At 62.2% G+C, this 13,485-nt stretch overlaps 1 protein-coding gene across 9 annotated transcripts in view; it reads left to right on the plus strand.

Moving 5' to 3' along the window:
• Positions 1–10,429: 10,429 nt before the first annotated feature.
• Positions 10,430–13,485, plus strand: part of ACSF3 (acyl-CoA synthetase family member 3) — a 70,089-nt gene continuing 67,033 nt past the window's right edge. Inside the window, exon 1 of one of the 9 annotated variants that reach the window (XM_054198188.1) lies at positions 10,430–10,499. Coding sequence is in view for 6 of the 9 variants with exons in the window: in XM_054198185.1 (XP_054054160.1) it covers positions 10,678–10,884 (207 nt within the window). In the remaining 3 variants the exon portion in view is untranslated. Of the gene's footprint in view, positions 10,500–10,534; positions 10,887–13,485 lie in introns of those variants that run through there. The other 8 variants (XM_054198193.1, XM_054198185.1, XM_054198187.1 and 5 more) reach the window with 8 other exon arrangements.

Consider the following 13,485-nt stretch of genomic DNA (forward strand, 5'->3'; position numbering starts at 1 on the left):
TCCAGGTCCCCACGCTCCCAGGTTTCTCCTCCCCAGGCCCAATCCTGGCCCCTGAGGCAGTCGGCAGAGCCCGAGCTTGTTTGGGAAAGCTCCACGTGTACCAGTGTTTGCATGGACAAAACTCCTCCTTCACCTGGACACGCTCCTGGGAATGCTGAAATCCAACGGACGCAGAGGGGTCACAGGGGAAGTCCCGTCCCTGTCACCATGTCCCAGTGCCTGGCAGTCGGCACGTCCCAGCAAGGGCCACACCAGCGGCACATCCGCATCCGTCACATCGCGTGGCCTACTGCACGGCCAGGCATGAGCCCCCGCCCCAGGAGTGTCCCACCACAGGGCTGGGTGGCACGGTGGTGGCATGCGGGGCCAGGTGGGGGCTGCTTTGTCCAGCGTGGCTTTGTCCCCCGAGGAAGGCGGCATCCATGGGGCTGGGGATCTGCAGAGGCAAAAGCGGGAGAAAACGCTGTGGGTGACGGGACAAAACAGGGAGATGTTTTACACTGGGAATGAACTGCTGGGGATGAGCAGCCGTGGGCTGCGATGGACACACAGGACAACGAGGGGTTTAGGGGGGAACCGGCTTGGGATGTCACCAGCCCCAGTCTCCGCTGGGCTAACTGCTCCCTGCTGGCTGCGCGGGCTGGGCTTCAGCCACGCAAGGGCTAAGCCTGGTTTCTCGTGAGACCCGGCAGCTCTGCAGCCCTGACCCGGCAGCTGCAGCGGGACCAGCCGAACTGAGCCCCCCCACCGGGCAGCAGAGACGGATGTTGGTGTTAAATATTCATCAGAGGCGTGGATTTTACTGGAACCCGTCCATTAAGAGGCAATGCACAATCTGCAGCGTGCTCCCGGTAGCCGGGGCATGCCGTGGCGGGCGGGCGGGCGGGCGGAAGGTGGCGGGGAAAGAAGACGGATGCTCCGGAGGAGGCTGCAGAGCCGTAAGCCAGATGCACTGTTAGTAATCAATGAGGATCTACAGACTTCAGGTACTCAACCGCCAGGAATAAATAGAAGAAATAAATAGTCGAGGAGATGAATAGCACCCCCAGGAAGGAGGGGAAGGAATGGGGGAGCAGCAGGGATGCAGACCCTGGAGGAGATGGTCCCTTGGAGTGAGGTGGGATTGCAATGGCACAGTTTGGTCCACAGGGATGCTAAGCACCCTGGAAGGATGTCAAGCATCCCAGAGGAATGCTGAGCGCCCTAGAGTGATGTTGGACATCCCAGAGGGATGCTGAGTGCTCCCGAGGACACACCATCGCCAGGGAGGCCATCTGGCTCAGAGCCGGCAGCCTCCCCCATCGTGTGCCCAGGCAAGGCTGGGGCGAGGGTAGCCCACGGATGCCAGGACTCGCCGTGGCCGGCTCCGCTCCGCAGCGTGCCCCAGGGTCGGGGCTGGCGCGCGGAGGAGGTTGTTTTCCCCCACTCTCCGGTAATTTTTCCCTCTGACTATGATGCATAGCGGTGCTAATTCGGCACGTTGCCATTAATTCCAGCACAGCTGCCGCTCTCTCCCTCAAGGCATTTCGCTAATACTCAGCTTCAGAGCCTCTCAGCAAATTAACATCATTTGTTCTGCAGAACATGTTTTATTTCTACACTACATGCATAGCTTATTACTCTGCCAGAAACTCGGGGTGTGCGGGGAGGCAGCGCCGGCGGGTACAGCCCTCCAGAGCAAGCCCTGCTCCCTGCCTCGCCATGCCTGTCCCCAGGCGGGCGCAGGGACAGTCCCCGGTGCCACCTCGCGCTGCCGTGCCTAACCCCAGCTGGAGCTGCAGGGATTTTCTCCCGGCACCGGGATGCTCCGGTGCTGTCAGTGCAGCCCGGGCTGGTGATGCGAGGTGGGATGATGGCAGCACGCTGGATGAGTTGCTGGCTGGCGTCTCCCGCGTCCTCCCTCGGTGCAGATGGATGCTCCCTCGTTTATTGACACATACGGGACGGTGGTGACAAGGGGTCCTGGGGTCCAGAACCAGCCGTAAGCCAGATGCACTGTTAGTAATCAACGAGGATCTACAGACTTCAGGTACTCAACCGCCAGGAATAAATAGGAGAAATAAATAGACAAGGAGAGGAATAGCACGCCCAGAAAGGAAGGGAGGGAATGGGGGAGCAGCAGGGATGCAGACCCTGGGGGAGATGGTCCCTTGGAGTGAGGTGGGACCCCAGGACCCCTTGTCACCACTGTCGCATATGTGTCAATAAACGAGGGAGCACCCAGACGTGTCCCCTCATCACTGGCCAGCACAGCAAACCCGCACCCCAGCACCCTCCCGCTGCCTCCCCCAGACACCCTGCGCCCACCCTTCCCTCCTCGGGTTATTGCTCTGGCTGATTAATGCCTCTGGAGTTTCAGTTAACGATCTCTGGGTGAGGGGGAGGAAGGGGCAGGCATGCTTGGGCCCCCCTGGGCTCGCTGGGTGGGCAGCTGTGGGCAGAGGGACCCTGGCCCCCAGCCCCCCCTGGCAGCAGGGCCAGCTGGGGCTTGCAGGACGTGATGCCAAAGGGCACCGGGACCCCCTACACCGGCAGTGCCAGCGGGACGGCTCAGACCCTCAGGCAGCAAAGCTGAGCTGGAGCAAAGCATCTCCCACGTGGCCCTCGGTGCTGAGCCCCCCGGGAGATCCCAGGGCTGCTGGCGGTGGGCACGAGCCGGGCAAGGTGTCATGAGCTGGGCAGGGTGTCCTGCCCACCATCCAACAAACCGCAGCCCCCACCGGCGATAATATCAGGTCTTTCACTTTGATTAAGGTTATTTAAGCTTTTTACCGAAACATAAAACCTGATTGTTTGCATAAACAACCTAATTGGATTATAGTGCACAGCATCGCTAATGCCGCGGGCTGGCTGGGAGCCGGCGGCAGCACCAGGGCCGCACCGGCAGACGGGACCTCCGGCTCTACCGCCCTCGGGGTGGTTTTGGCAGGGAGTGGGTGAGACACCTCCATGCTGGGGTGTGCACACACCCGCCACCACGCTGAGCCACAGAGGGACCCGGCCTCGGGGTGGGTGACAGCCGCGTGGGGACACCAGTGTCCCCAGCACATGGCCCTGGCTGTGCCCTTGGGGATGCTTCACCTGCGTGGCAAGAGGGGACGAAGCCCCCGCTCTGGCACTGCCTGTGGGAGGAAGAAGAGGAAGGAGGAGCGAAGGTGCTGGGTGGGAAGCGGGGGGCCGGGAGCCCTGGGCGAGCGTCTTTGCAGGAATGCTGCCTGCACAGCGTTTCCATGGCTGGGAGCTGCAGAAGGCTTTCATGGCAAAACGCGGAGAGGCTCCATGAATATTTCATTAGGAAAGCAATGTGGTGTGCTGCAGAGAACATCTGGCTGGAGTCCCTGGAGACCCCTGCCTTGTGCAGGAAGCAGGAACTGTGAAATATGGAGGAAAACGAGGGAGAGGGGGAGACGGGGGGAGCGTCCCACGGCACAGGGAGCGTTTCTGCCCCCCCTGGCCCTGTGACAGGCAGCATGGGGCAGTAACAGGGAACCTGCTCTCGTCCTCCCATGAATGGTGGCCCCAGGAGGTTTACACGAGGTGGAGGGGCTGTGGTGGTGCCATCCCGCTGTCTGAGGGACCTTTTCTGATCCTTCTTCATGGGAGGTTTTGGGGACCCGGGACCCAGCTGCAGCACGGTCTCTCCCTCGCAAGCAGGACGCTGCTTTTAATCCCAATATCCGATGCAGGAACAGGCAGAGCTGCTCCTCCGGCTTGGAGCTGCGATGCATGGGCTGGCTGCGGGGCCAGTGGTGCTTGGGCATGGGATTGGGATGGGACAGGATAGGAAGGGATGGGACAGGACAGCTCCTCTTGCCTCGTTCCACATCCCTCACAGGGAGATGCTGATGCCCTCGAAGCTGGATGCTGTGACGTTCCCGGGGCTGAGCCGCTGCCCCGGGTCCTGCAGGCGATGGGTGCTGGGAGCCGAGAACCCTGCGGGAAGTTTGTCCCGGTGTTGGTGGAGAGAGGACATCCCTGGGCACAGGGGTGCTGCTGCGCACAGCCCAGGTCCTTCAGGGGTGCAGAGCAGCAGGCAGGAGTCAGGGTGGTTCAGGGGCTCGGCATTGCCAACGTCTCTTTCCCTCCAGTGCCAGCTCCTTCCCCTGGTGCCGGCCAGGTTTGGTGCTTGGGGACCCAGTGGGAGCCCTTTGCCTTCGCGTGGGTGCTGGTGGAGCTGCGAAGCCACGGTGCTCCCGGCCCACCGGCATCTGCTGCTGGCTCCGACGTTGCTCCCGCGCCACGGGGCAGGCAGCACGCTCACTGACCCGGACCAGCACGCGGCAGCATCGGTGCTGCCGGACCAAGGCTCTGCCCTGCACCCCTCATCGCCCTCCCCAATGCTCCCAACACCCACCCGCACCCCCAACCCCATGCGACACCCACCAGCACGCCCAGCCCCTGGGGCCAGCACCCTGTGGCTGTGACCCCCGCATCGGCCCCTCTCCCCAGTGCCCTGCAATCCTCGCCTTCCTTCCTCCTCCTCCCCAGCGCGGCGGTGAGTGCAGAGGGCTCTCTGCCCACCCTCTCTCTCCGTCTCCCCCATTCCCAGGCTCGGCTCTGCGGTAGCCCCAGTTTGGGAGCAGGGGACGGTTCCCACGTGCCAGCCCTGCCGCCGGCAGGACTTCGGCTCACACCCTCCCCGCTCCACCGCGGCCACCCCTGCTCGCCGCCCCGCGCAGCTCCCGGCACCGCCGCCGGCAGACAAAGCCCAACCAGACAAAGCCGCAGCCTCCCTCGCTGGCCCCTGCGTGCGTGGCCAGAGGATGGCAAATCCCCCCTTTGCAGCCACCGGCCGAGCCCAGATGGCACCCAGAGCCCTCGCTTGCCATCGCCGCGGGCAGCGAAGGGCTGGCAGCGCCATGGGGCAGGCCATGGGCGGAAGAGCGGCAGGACGGCCGGGGAGGCCGCAGGCAGCCTGCACAGGGCTGAGCCAGCCGGGGTGCGCAGCCCGGGCAGCAGACACATGCACGCACACACAGCCTTTAAAACGAAGGCAAATACCTCTCTCCGCTCCGGCTCCACCATCCGCCACCCGTCCTGCCTCGGACACGCCGTGCCTCTGCCGCGCTGCCCGTCCTCCATCCACCCCGCGCCGGGACGGGCTGCCAGACCCTCCTCTCTGCCGCCGGTGGGTTTTGGCCCCGCGCTGCCTGCTGGCGTTTTGGCAGCAGCAGCCTCGCTGCTCCAGGGATGGCATGTGTCCATTTTTTTTTTTTTTTTTTCCTCTCTCCCTTTCACAATCCGTCCTCCCCAGCCTTCTCCGCCGGTGCCTCCGGAGCCGCCTGCAGTGCCAGCTCGCAGGGAAATTGGCAGCGAGCGTGGTGCAGGGATCCTCCCGCAGCTGACGGAGCCCCGCCAGGCGCAGGCAGCCCTTCTGCCAGCCACCAGCCTTGGCACGAGGGGCTGGGGGGCCGCGGGGGGCTGCCGACGCTTGGCAGCCCTTCCCCAGCACCGCGCGCCCCAGCCGCCACTGCGGCTCCGCTGCCAAAAGCCAAATAAGGGGGAGGAAAAGGGGAAAATGGCAGAGAGAGGCGCTGGCTTCACCGTGCCCGTCGGTGGGGGACCTGGGTGTTGTCCTCGTCCCTCGGCGAAGGGCGCGGGAGCCTGGCCATGGTGCCAGCATCGCCTGGGGAGGCTCAGACCCATCTGTCTCCACTTGTGCCCCCAGCCCGGCCAGAAAAGCCCATCCCGGTGATGGCAAGCACCGATACAGCCTGGCTCGGCGATGCTGCATGGCGAGCACGGCTCCTGCAGACACACCTCTTACCCAGCATCCGTCTGCCGTGTAGGGGGGCCCGGGAAATTGGAAAGGGGAGAGCGGAGGAGGGACTTCTGGCGATGGGTGGGTGGTTTTGGGGTGCCCTCCAGCCGCGCGCTGCTCTGCACGGCCACCTCGGCCTCGTGCAACGTGTCCCCACCCTGTGCAGGAATCCTATCCCCGGTGGTGCAGTCATGCCATGGCTCCGTCCTGGCCAGCCATCGGCATTGCAGCCATCCCACTTCTCCGGCATTTCTTACCGAAATTCCTGGTCTCGGTGTCTTTTTGAAGGGAGAAGCAGGAGCGTGGCTTGAGCATCCACTGTAGCCCAGACGCTCCCGGTGCCGGTGCCCCAGGAGCGTTCCTGAGGCCGAGGGACACCAGCGGGGATGGCCGGGCAGGAGGCAGGGGACAGACTGCCAGCCAGAGCCAGCCCAGCGCCCTGCTCGGCTGCACCCAAAATAAGTCATTTACTGAGAGCCATAGTCATTGGGAGCCACAGAGGTACCAGGGCTGCCCTGCTGCCCTTTTCCCAGCCCCATGGCACAGCCCCATGGCACAGCCCGGTGGGACAGAGCACCAGGAATGCCAGCCAAGGCGCTGGCACATGGAGACACTGCTGCCATCGCTGTTTAAGAGGTTTACCCCCTAATCAGGGATGCATTTAACGGGGTTGGCAGGAGACACCAGGAACCTTCTATGGGGCAGGACGGGGCTGTGTGTGAGTCACACCAGCCCCATCCCGGACTCCTGCCACGCAGCGCTCAGTGTCCCCATGCGGTGGCACGTCCCAGCCTGAGAGCCATTGGCCGGGGATGCAGCAGCTCCTGGGGTGGTGGTGAGGGTCCAACGCTATAGGGAGAGACTCAGGAGACGTCCCGGTGTGCCCCTCTGCCCGTGCCCCCCTGCCCGTGCCCCCATCCCCTGGCGGTCGTCCCCCGGCCTGCCCGTGTCACACGTGCGCCTGCCATTTCCTCAAATAAGCAGCTAATCTCCATCAATCATAATTTCGCACAATTATCATAATAGGGCCATTTTGCACTTATCCTCGCCACGTGACGCGGGAGGCACTTACGGCTCCACTTCACGCCGAGCGTCTCCGAGCTTCTCCTGTCCCCGGGGAGTCACGATGGCAATCGCGTCCCCCGTGAGCCCCTGGGGACAGACCCATCCCCTGCCACCCTGCCATGGGCAGTGGCTCCGGCGGCAGCAGATGCTCGTGCCGGGTGGGATGCAGGCACGGGGGGATGGTAGCAGGATGTGTCCCCTGACTCGCGCCCTCCCGCTGCTGCAGCAGCACAGGTAGTTTAAACCCCAAATGGGGACACAACCAGGTTTCTCCCACCATATAGCTGCGCTGGCCCGGCTCCCCCCGCCACGGCAGCCTCCCGGTTGCACCAGTGCCATGTGGTGCGTGGTGGGGAGCACGGCCGGCAGCCCCGGCTCTGACCCTCCACCAGCCGGCAGGGAGCAGATTAGGGGGGCCAGGAGGTGATGAGGCATGAGGTCCGCGGGTGGGAGATTAGGTGCCGGCAGATGGATGGAGATCAAACGTTTCGCTCCACCTTGTTTACAGCTCCCTCCTTGGCGGCGGTCGGGGATGCCGGCACAGGCTCTGGCTCTGTCCCCCCTCGAGCTGGGGCAGGATGGGGCTGGGGACTGATGGTCTCGGTGTGTCCCAGCTCCCCCCTTGCCGTGCTCTGTCCTCACCCCAAGCAGCGCTGTGACAGCAGAGCCCCGTGTCCCCGTCCCATCCCACCACAGGGCTCCGGGCTGGAGCCGCCGGCAGCCACAGCACTCACCCTGAGCATCAAGCTCCCTGTAACCCAGCGGTGTTTGTGATGTTTACACCACTGTAATAATTACTTTCCTTTTTTTTTCTTCTTCTTCTTTTTTTTTTTTTTTTAATAAATACGGATGTTGCCACAAGTAAACTGTAATGTAATAAAAGCTTTCTGCTGGATCCATAATTAATCAGCGAGCTGTGTAAGGCGGCGGGGAGCAAGTGGAAAACCCTCCTGCCGGCGCGGGCTGCGGGGCTCGCACCCGGCTGGGAGGGAGGCGAAAAACCATGGTGGCAGCTTGGGGACATCCCAGTGCCCTGGGGACCATCGCAGCAGCCCTGCAAGCCTGGGGTCGGGGGGTCTGCGGGTGGGCAGGGCTGTGGTGCACCTGAGTCTCAGCTTTTGGGGTGCCTTCACACGCTGGGTGTTTTGCTCCCAGCTGTGATGGCACATCTGGAATGACCCCCTCCCTGTCCTCACCACCCCGATATGGAGAACGGGGCCTGGCACCCCGCGTCCCTCCACACGCAGCCAAGCGCCGGCGCAGGGTGAGCTGGCACCGCTGCTGCTGAATACACCATAACCCGCTCCCCCAGCACTGGCAATGGCTGGGGCTGGCTCAGTGCCGCTGGGGAGCAGCTCCCTCCTGGCCCTGGGGAGCAGAGTGCGGCCCCTGCAGCCCCCAGGATGGACGAGGGTGGCCGGGTGCTGCTGGCGGCCAGGGCTGAGCATCGTCTCCGGGGATGTGGACAACTCCAGATGGCCGGTGGGCACCAGGTGCCGGGGGACGGAGAGGCAGAGGGTGGCTCGGGGTGGACATCTGCTGCGCACGCGGCCAGCTGGCCCGGCAGCACGCCGCGGCCGAGGGGAGCACGGCCCCATCACCCCCCTTTTCTCCAGGGCGGTGGTCCCTACTCAACCCACAGGGGCTGTGCAGTCGCAGAAGAGCATCCTGCCTGGTGCACGCATCCGTGGCTGTCCCAGCCCTGTCCCCACGCTGTGCACCCAGTCCCCGCCAGCCCTGGGCGCCCTCTGGGTGGTCACAGAGACGCCCCTGCAGGCATGTGCCCCAGAGGGGGTTAATCCCTGCAGTCTGCGGGGACCCGGGGAGGCTGGTGACAGATGGCAAGCGCAAAAAGGAGAATGAAAGTCATGGTGGCAGGGTTGGGACAGTGGTTGGTGGGAGCTGTGCACATCTGCAGGGCAGCATGTGGGCAAGGGGTATGCTGAGCCCTCCGGGGGGCAGATGGGCGCTGGGGGCTGCTGGGTGTGAGGGGTCCCTCCTGCGGCAGCTCCACACCGGGGAGGCGAGCGACGGGGGGTTGTGCAACAGCCCTGCGGTGGGGAGGGAGCCCCACAACGGGAACCGTGCAATGGGGAGCCGTGCAATGGGGAGCTGTGCGTTTGGAAGTCGTGCAACAAGGATGGAGCCGTGCCAGAGGGAGCTGTGCCATGAGGAGCCATGCAGTGGGGAGGGAGCCATGCGATGGGGAGCTGCGCCACGAGGAGACGTGCAACGGGGAGGCGTGAAACGGGGAGCTGTGCCTTGGGAAGGAGTGCAATGGGAGGGAGCTGCGCGACGGGCGATGGCGCAACGTGGAGGCGTGCAATGGGGCGCCGTGCAGCTCTGCCCAAGGCTGGGCTCCTGTCCCCGCTTCCGCTCCCAGCCCTGCTGCGCCTCGCTGGGCTGCCGGCCGCCGGCCCCGGGTGGAAACACACCTGAGGGAGGTGGGTGGGGGTCGCCCCGGCCGTCCCGCTTCACGCACCGCCACGCTCGGCCAGAAAAACAAGATTCCGGAGAAGGCTCCACAGAACACGGCTCTGAAGAAGGGCTGGCGCATGGCAGCTTGCACGGCACAACGGCCACACGCCTCTCGGCAAGCGGCTGCCCCGCTGCCCGCGCCATGGCTGGACCGGCAACATCCCGGCGCGGAGGCTGGCAGGGCCATGCGGGGCATCCTGGCCCATCCCACCATGGCTGCACCCATGTGCCCGTCACCCCGGCCACGTGCCAGGCCTTGCCAGCGAACTGCTGGGAGAGTGTCCGGCTGACCCCGTGCCTCGGGACGTGTCCCACACGTCCTCCATCGCTGCAGCAGCGAATGCAAATCTGCAGTGGGACCGGTTAAAAATACTAAACCAAGCCGAGTTTCCGCTTGGCACTGCGGGACTGCGGCGGGGGTCGGTGCTGCCTGGCTGTGCCGTGCCGTGACCCCTTCCCGGCTCCTGCCGAGACCCTGCTGGAGCTCCAGCCCGGCCGGGGGTGCTGGATACGGCCACAGCGCCGGGGCAGGAGGGGAACACGGTGCTGCCACTGCTGGGGAGCTGCAGCTCGGCCGCCATGTGCCATCATGGCGACCTCTGTGTGTCCCTGGGGGTGTCTCTGTGTCCCCAGGACGTCTGTGCATCCATGGGATGTCTGCGCGTCCCCAGGATGTCTCTGCATCCACGGGATGTCTGAGTGTCCCTGGGGGTATCTGCATATCCCTGGGATGTCTGTGTGTCCGTGGGATGTCTGTGTGTCCCCGGGATGCCCGTGTGTCCGCAGGACCTCTGCCCCCTCCAGAAGCCCCCATGGGTCCAGGCTCTGCGCAGGGGCCCCAGCCATTCCTCAGCCCTGCCGAAATCCAGCCGATCAGCACACGGGCCGCGGCACTCCAGGGGCAGAGCTGCACCTCCATGATACCATGGACACCCGCCATGGCACCAGAGCACGCCGTGGTGATGCTGCAGGGGGATGCGGTGACACCAGAGGCAGGCTGCGACGCCACCGGGGGACCTCTTCCCCGCGGCGAGAAAAGCCCCGCCCCCAAGTAGGCGGTTTGGGGCCAATTCCCCATAAAACGGGTGCGGGGGGGAACGTTTGTGCCCGGAACGTTCGGGCGCGGCGCCGCGTTTCCGCCGGAGCCCGTTCGCGGGCGGACCGGTCCCCCAGTGCGCGGCGGCGCCGCCGCCAGGTGAGGCCCTGCCGGGGCTGCGGGAGGTGGCAGCGGGGCGGGGGGGCCCGGAGCGGGCCCGGCTTGTCCCATGAGGCGGGGCGAGCCGTGGGACGGTGCCCTTGGGCCCGGCTCCCCTTCCCTGAGGGGGTGGGGGAGCGTCGCGATTAACGGTGGCTTTAATTAACATGTAATAAACATGCCCTCCCGTCGGGCTGCGCGGGAGCGGCGAGACTGGGCTGTGAATCCGGGCCGGCCCCTGGGGTTCACACCGCCCTTTGGCCCCCGGGCGGGACACGAGGGGACACCGGTGCTGTCGGCCTGTGGCCGCGCTGGGCCGGGCCTGGCCCTGTGTAACCTGGGAGCCACAGGGCGAGGGGTTTTGCTGCTGCTGCTCTGCGAGCTGGTGTGAGTAGGGTGAGGGGCAGGGAGCGGGAGGGTGGAAATCGTTGCGGGGGAGGGGAGGAAGAGAAATAAAATCGTTCCTTCTCAGGAGAGACGTCCGTAGTGGTTCAGGCTGGTGGCTTCCAGCCCCACCGTGCTTTGCAGTGGTTTTGTGGCGCCAGGAGCTGCCGTGAGCTCCCTAGCCGCATCCTTTAGCCATTGGAGTCTGGGGGGGTCAAACCTTCTCTTTCAAGGCAGCAAGCACCTGCTGCACAGTCGCCATCCGCCCAAGGCCCCCAGTGACAGGTTTACACTCTGACAGGGAGGGTTCGTGTCACCAGTTATCCCTGAGCAACAGGCAGGTAAAGGAAAACAGCCCCTGGTATTACATTGCTCTGTCCCGAGTGTAAGTCTGCACACACCCAGTCAACGCGAGTTCTCTGAAGCCCATAAATGCACAGGCCGGGCTAAAGGTGCTGCTGTTTATTACTCCATTAAATCTGGACTGGTGCTGTGGTAAAAAGGGGATAATGTAATTTTTGGAAGTGGCTGTTCTGAAGCAGCAGCTAACACCTGCTCCGGAGCTGTATGAGGAACAGCGAGGATGCCAAGTGCACTTAGCTGCGCTGGCCTGCAGCACGGCATGATCCTGGCAAATGGTTGCTTCCAATTAATGCTCCTCTCAATGTCTGGGGCATTAATGTCTCGCCAGTGAGCTGGCCTTGGGCACAGGTTAGGGGGAGGTGATTTGGTTTAGGTTAGGTGTGGTGTTGTCTCTTTATTTTATATTTTAGTCTCTACGGAGAAATGGAAAGATGTCATGTGAGCTTCGTCACAACCTGTTTTGTTTATTTCCATTCTATATGGTATGTGTCGTGAGTGCATATGGTTATCACGCTCTGGGTTTAAAGCCTCTCCCCTCCCAGATGTTTCCGCACTAAATCACAAGTTTCTTTTGCAGAAGCAGAAATTGAGGTCAATATGCAAAAGAAAATATGTGCAAAGCCAATGTCTGGCTGGAGAAACGCTCTGAAGGTGGATGGGAGAGACTGCAGGGCTCACAGCTATGTCTATGCAAAAATAAACACTTGCCACTGTCAGCAGCTGCTGCCTCTGGATGTGTCTGAGCAGCCTGAGCTGGGTTGAGCTGTGCTCAGCTCGGAGTAGCTGCCAGTTGTCTGGATCCTCTTTGTTTCAGCTCCTCCCCATGGTGGGACGCTGAGCTGGGAGGCTATTTGAGTTAAGCTGCTCCACTGATAGGTATTTATAAAAAAAAAAAGTTTAAAAAAAAATAAAAAAATCAAATCATTATTGCCAGCATCAAGGAAACGTTGAGTACACTCTTACAGAGCGAGAAGTTGCCATCCTTTGGTTATCTCCTCTTGTCATAGTATCTCTCTGGGGATACTTCGGTGTTGGTGTTTAATAGCAGCCATTAGACCACGCAGAAAAGCCCATTTTCTTCACAGCCACAGCCCTGTTCTTTCCTCTCTGCTCCCCTGTTGGCGTCGGTGATGGTCTCTCTATGGAGAGGGTGCTTGTTCTTGCTGAGTTTCCAGCCAGAGCTCCAGGCTCTGTGCAGGGTGTGTGTGTCAGGGTTCTTCTGAGGCGTCTCCTCAGTCCTCTCAATTTATTGCTTCTTCCACTCATCTCTGGTGCAGCAGCGGTCTCCCCTGCAAAGTGTTCCCGTAGTCCCATCTCCTCATTATATTCTTACGGGATTTTGCACTGTGCGTTAACTTTTTCCCTGATGCTTCTGTGAGATGTTCCAAGCAGCGTCCAACACTGTTACACAGACCTTTCCTTTTGAAAGGGAGGATGAAAAGAGGGGTAAAGAGCAAACTTCAGGGACTTCTTACCAGTTACCACAAAAGCTTTTTTGCTAAAGTCTCCAGTGAGCGGATAGGTTGATGTCATCGTGCTGTCTAAGCACAGAAGGCAGAATACGTGACTGGGATACAGCTCGCGATCTTCTTGTAAAGCCTTTAATGGTGCTGGTACGCCGCCCTGTTCTCTTTTGGAGATTTTCCCTGTTGAAATGCCTCTGTGCATCATGTCACCACTGTGGCCGGGCGGCCGGCGTAATGCTTGGGCTGGGCTCAGATCAAGCTCTGGCTGCCCGGGTGAAGCCTGGTGCCGCGTCTGAGCTTGTCCCGATGCAGGTTGGTACTTTCAGAATGAACAATCCCACAGGTCAGCGTGTGCAGGGCTGCGCTCCCCTGCTGCTGTTTGCTGGGAAAACCAGCTGCTCGGCGCGGGCAGGGCTCCTGCTGCCTGTGGCTGTTTGGGAGCTGTTAACCACTTGGTCTGTCACGTAAGAGAGCTTTTCAGCCGAAGCGGTGTTTGTGATGGATGACCCGTCAGGGGGGAGGGTTGGGGCACTTTCCTGTACTTAGGTGTGCTGTTGCTCGAATGAAGGCTCATGCAGGAAACAGTCCTCCACTCGGCTGAACCTTAGGAGGCTTGGATTTCATGTCTGGCTCCGTGCTGCCTAACTTGAAGCACAGAGCAAGGCAGCGGTTTACCAAAGCGGTGGAAACTGAAATTGAGCGCTAGGTACTTTTGTCTTTAATTTCTTTAAATGCTGGTCCCACTGAGTAAGAGTAGCATGTCAAGTAGCCAC

Source organism: Rissa tridactyla, chromosome 4, assembly GCF_028500815.1.
Source record: "Rissa tridactyla isolate bRisTri1 chromosome 4, bRisTri1.patW.cur.20221130, whole genome shotgun sequence".
Lineage (NCBI taxonomy): Eukaryota > Metazoa > Chordata > Aves > Charadriiformes > Laridae > Rissa > Rissa tridactyla.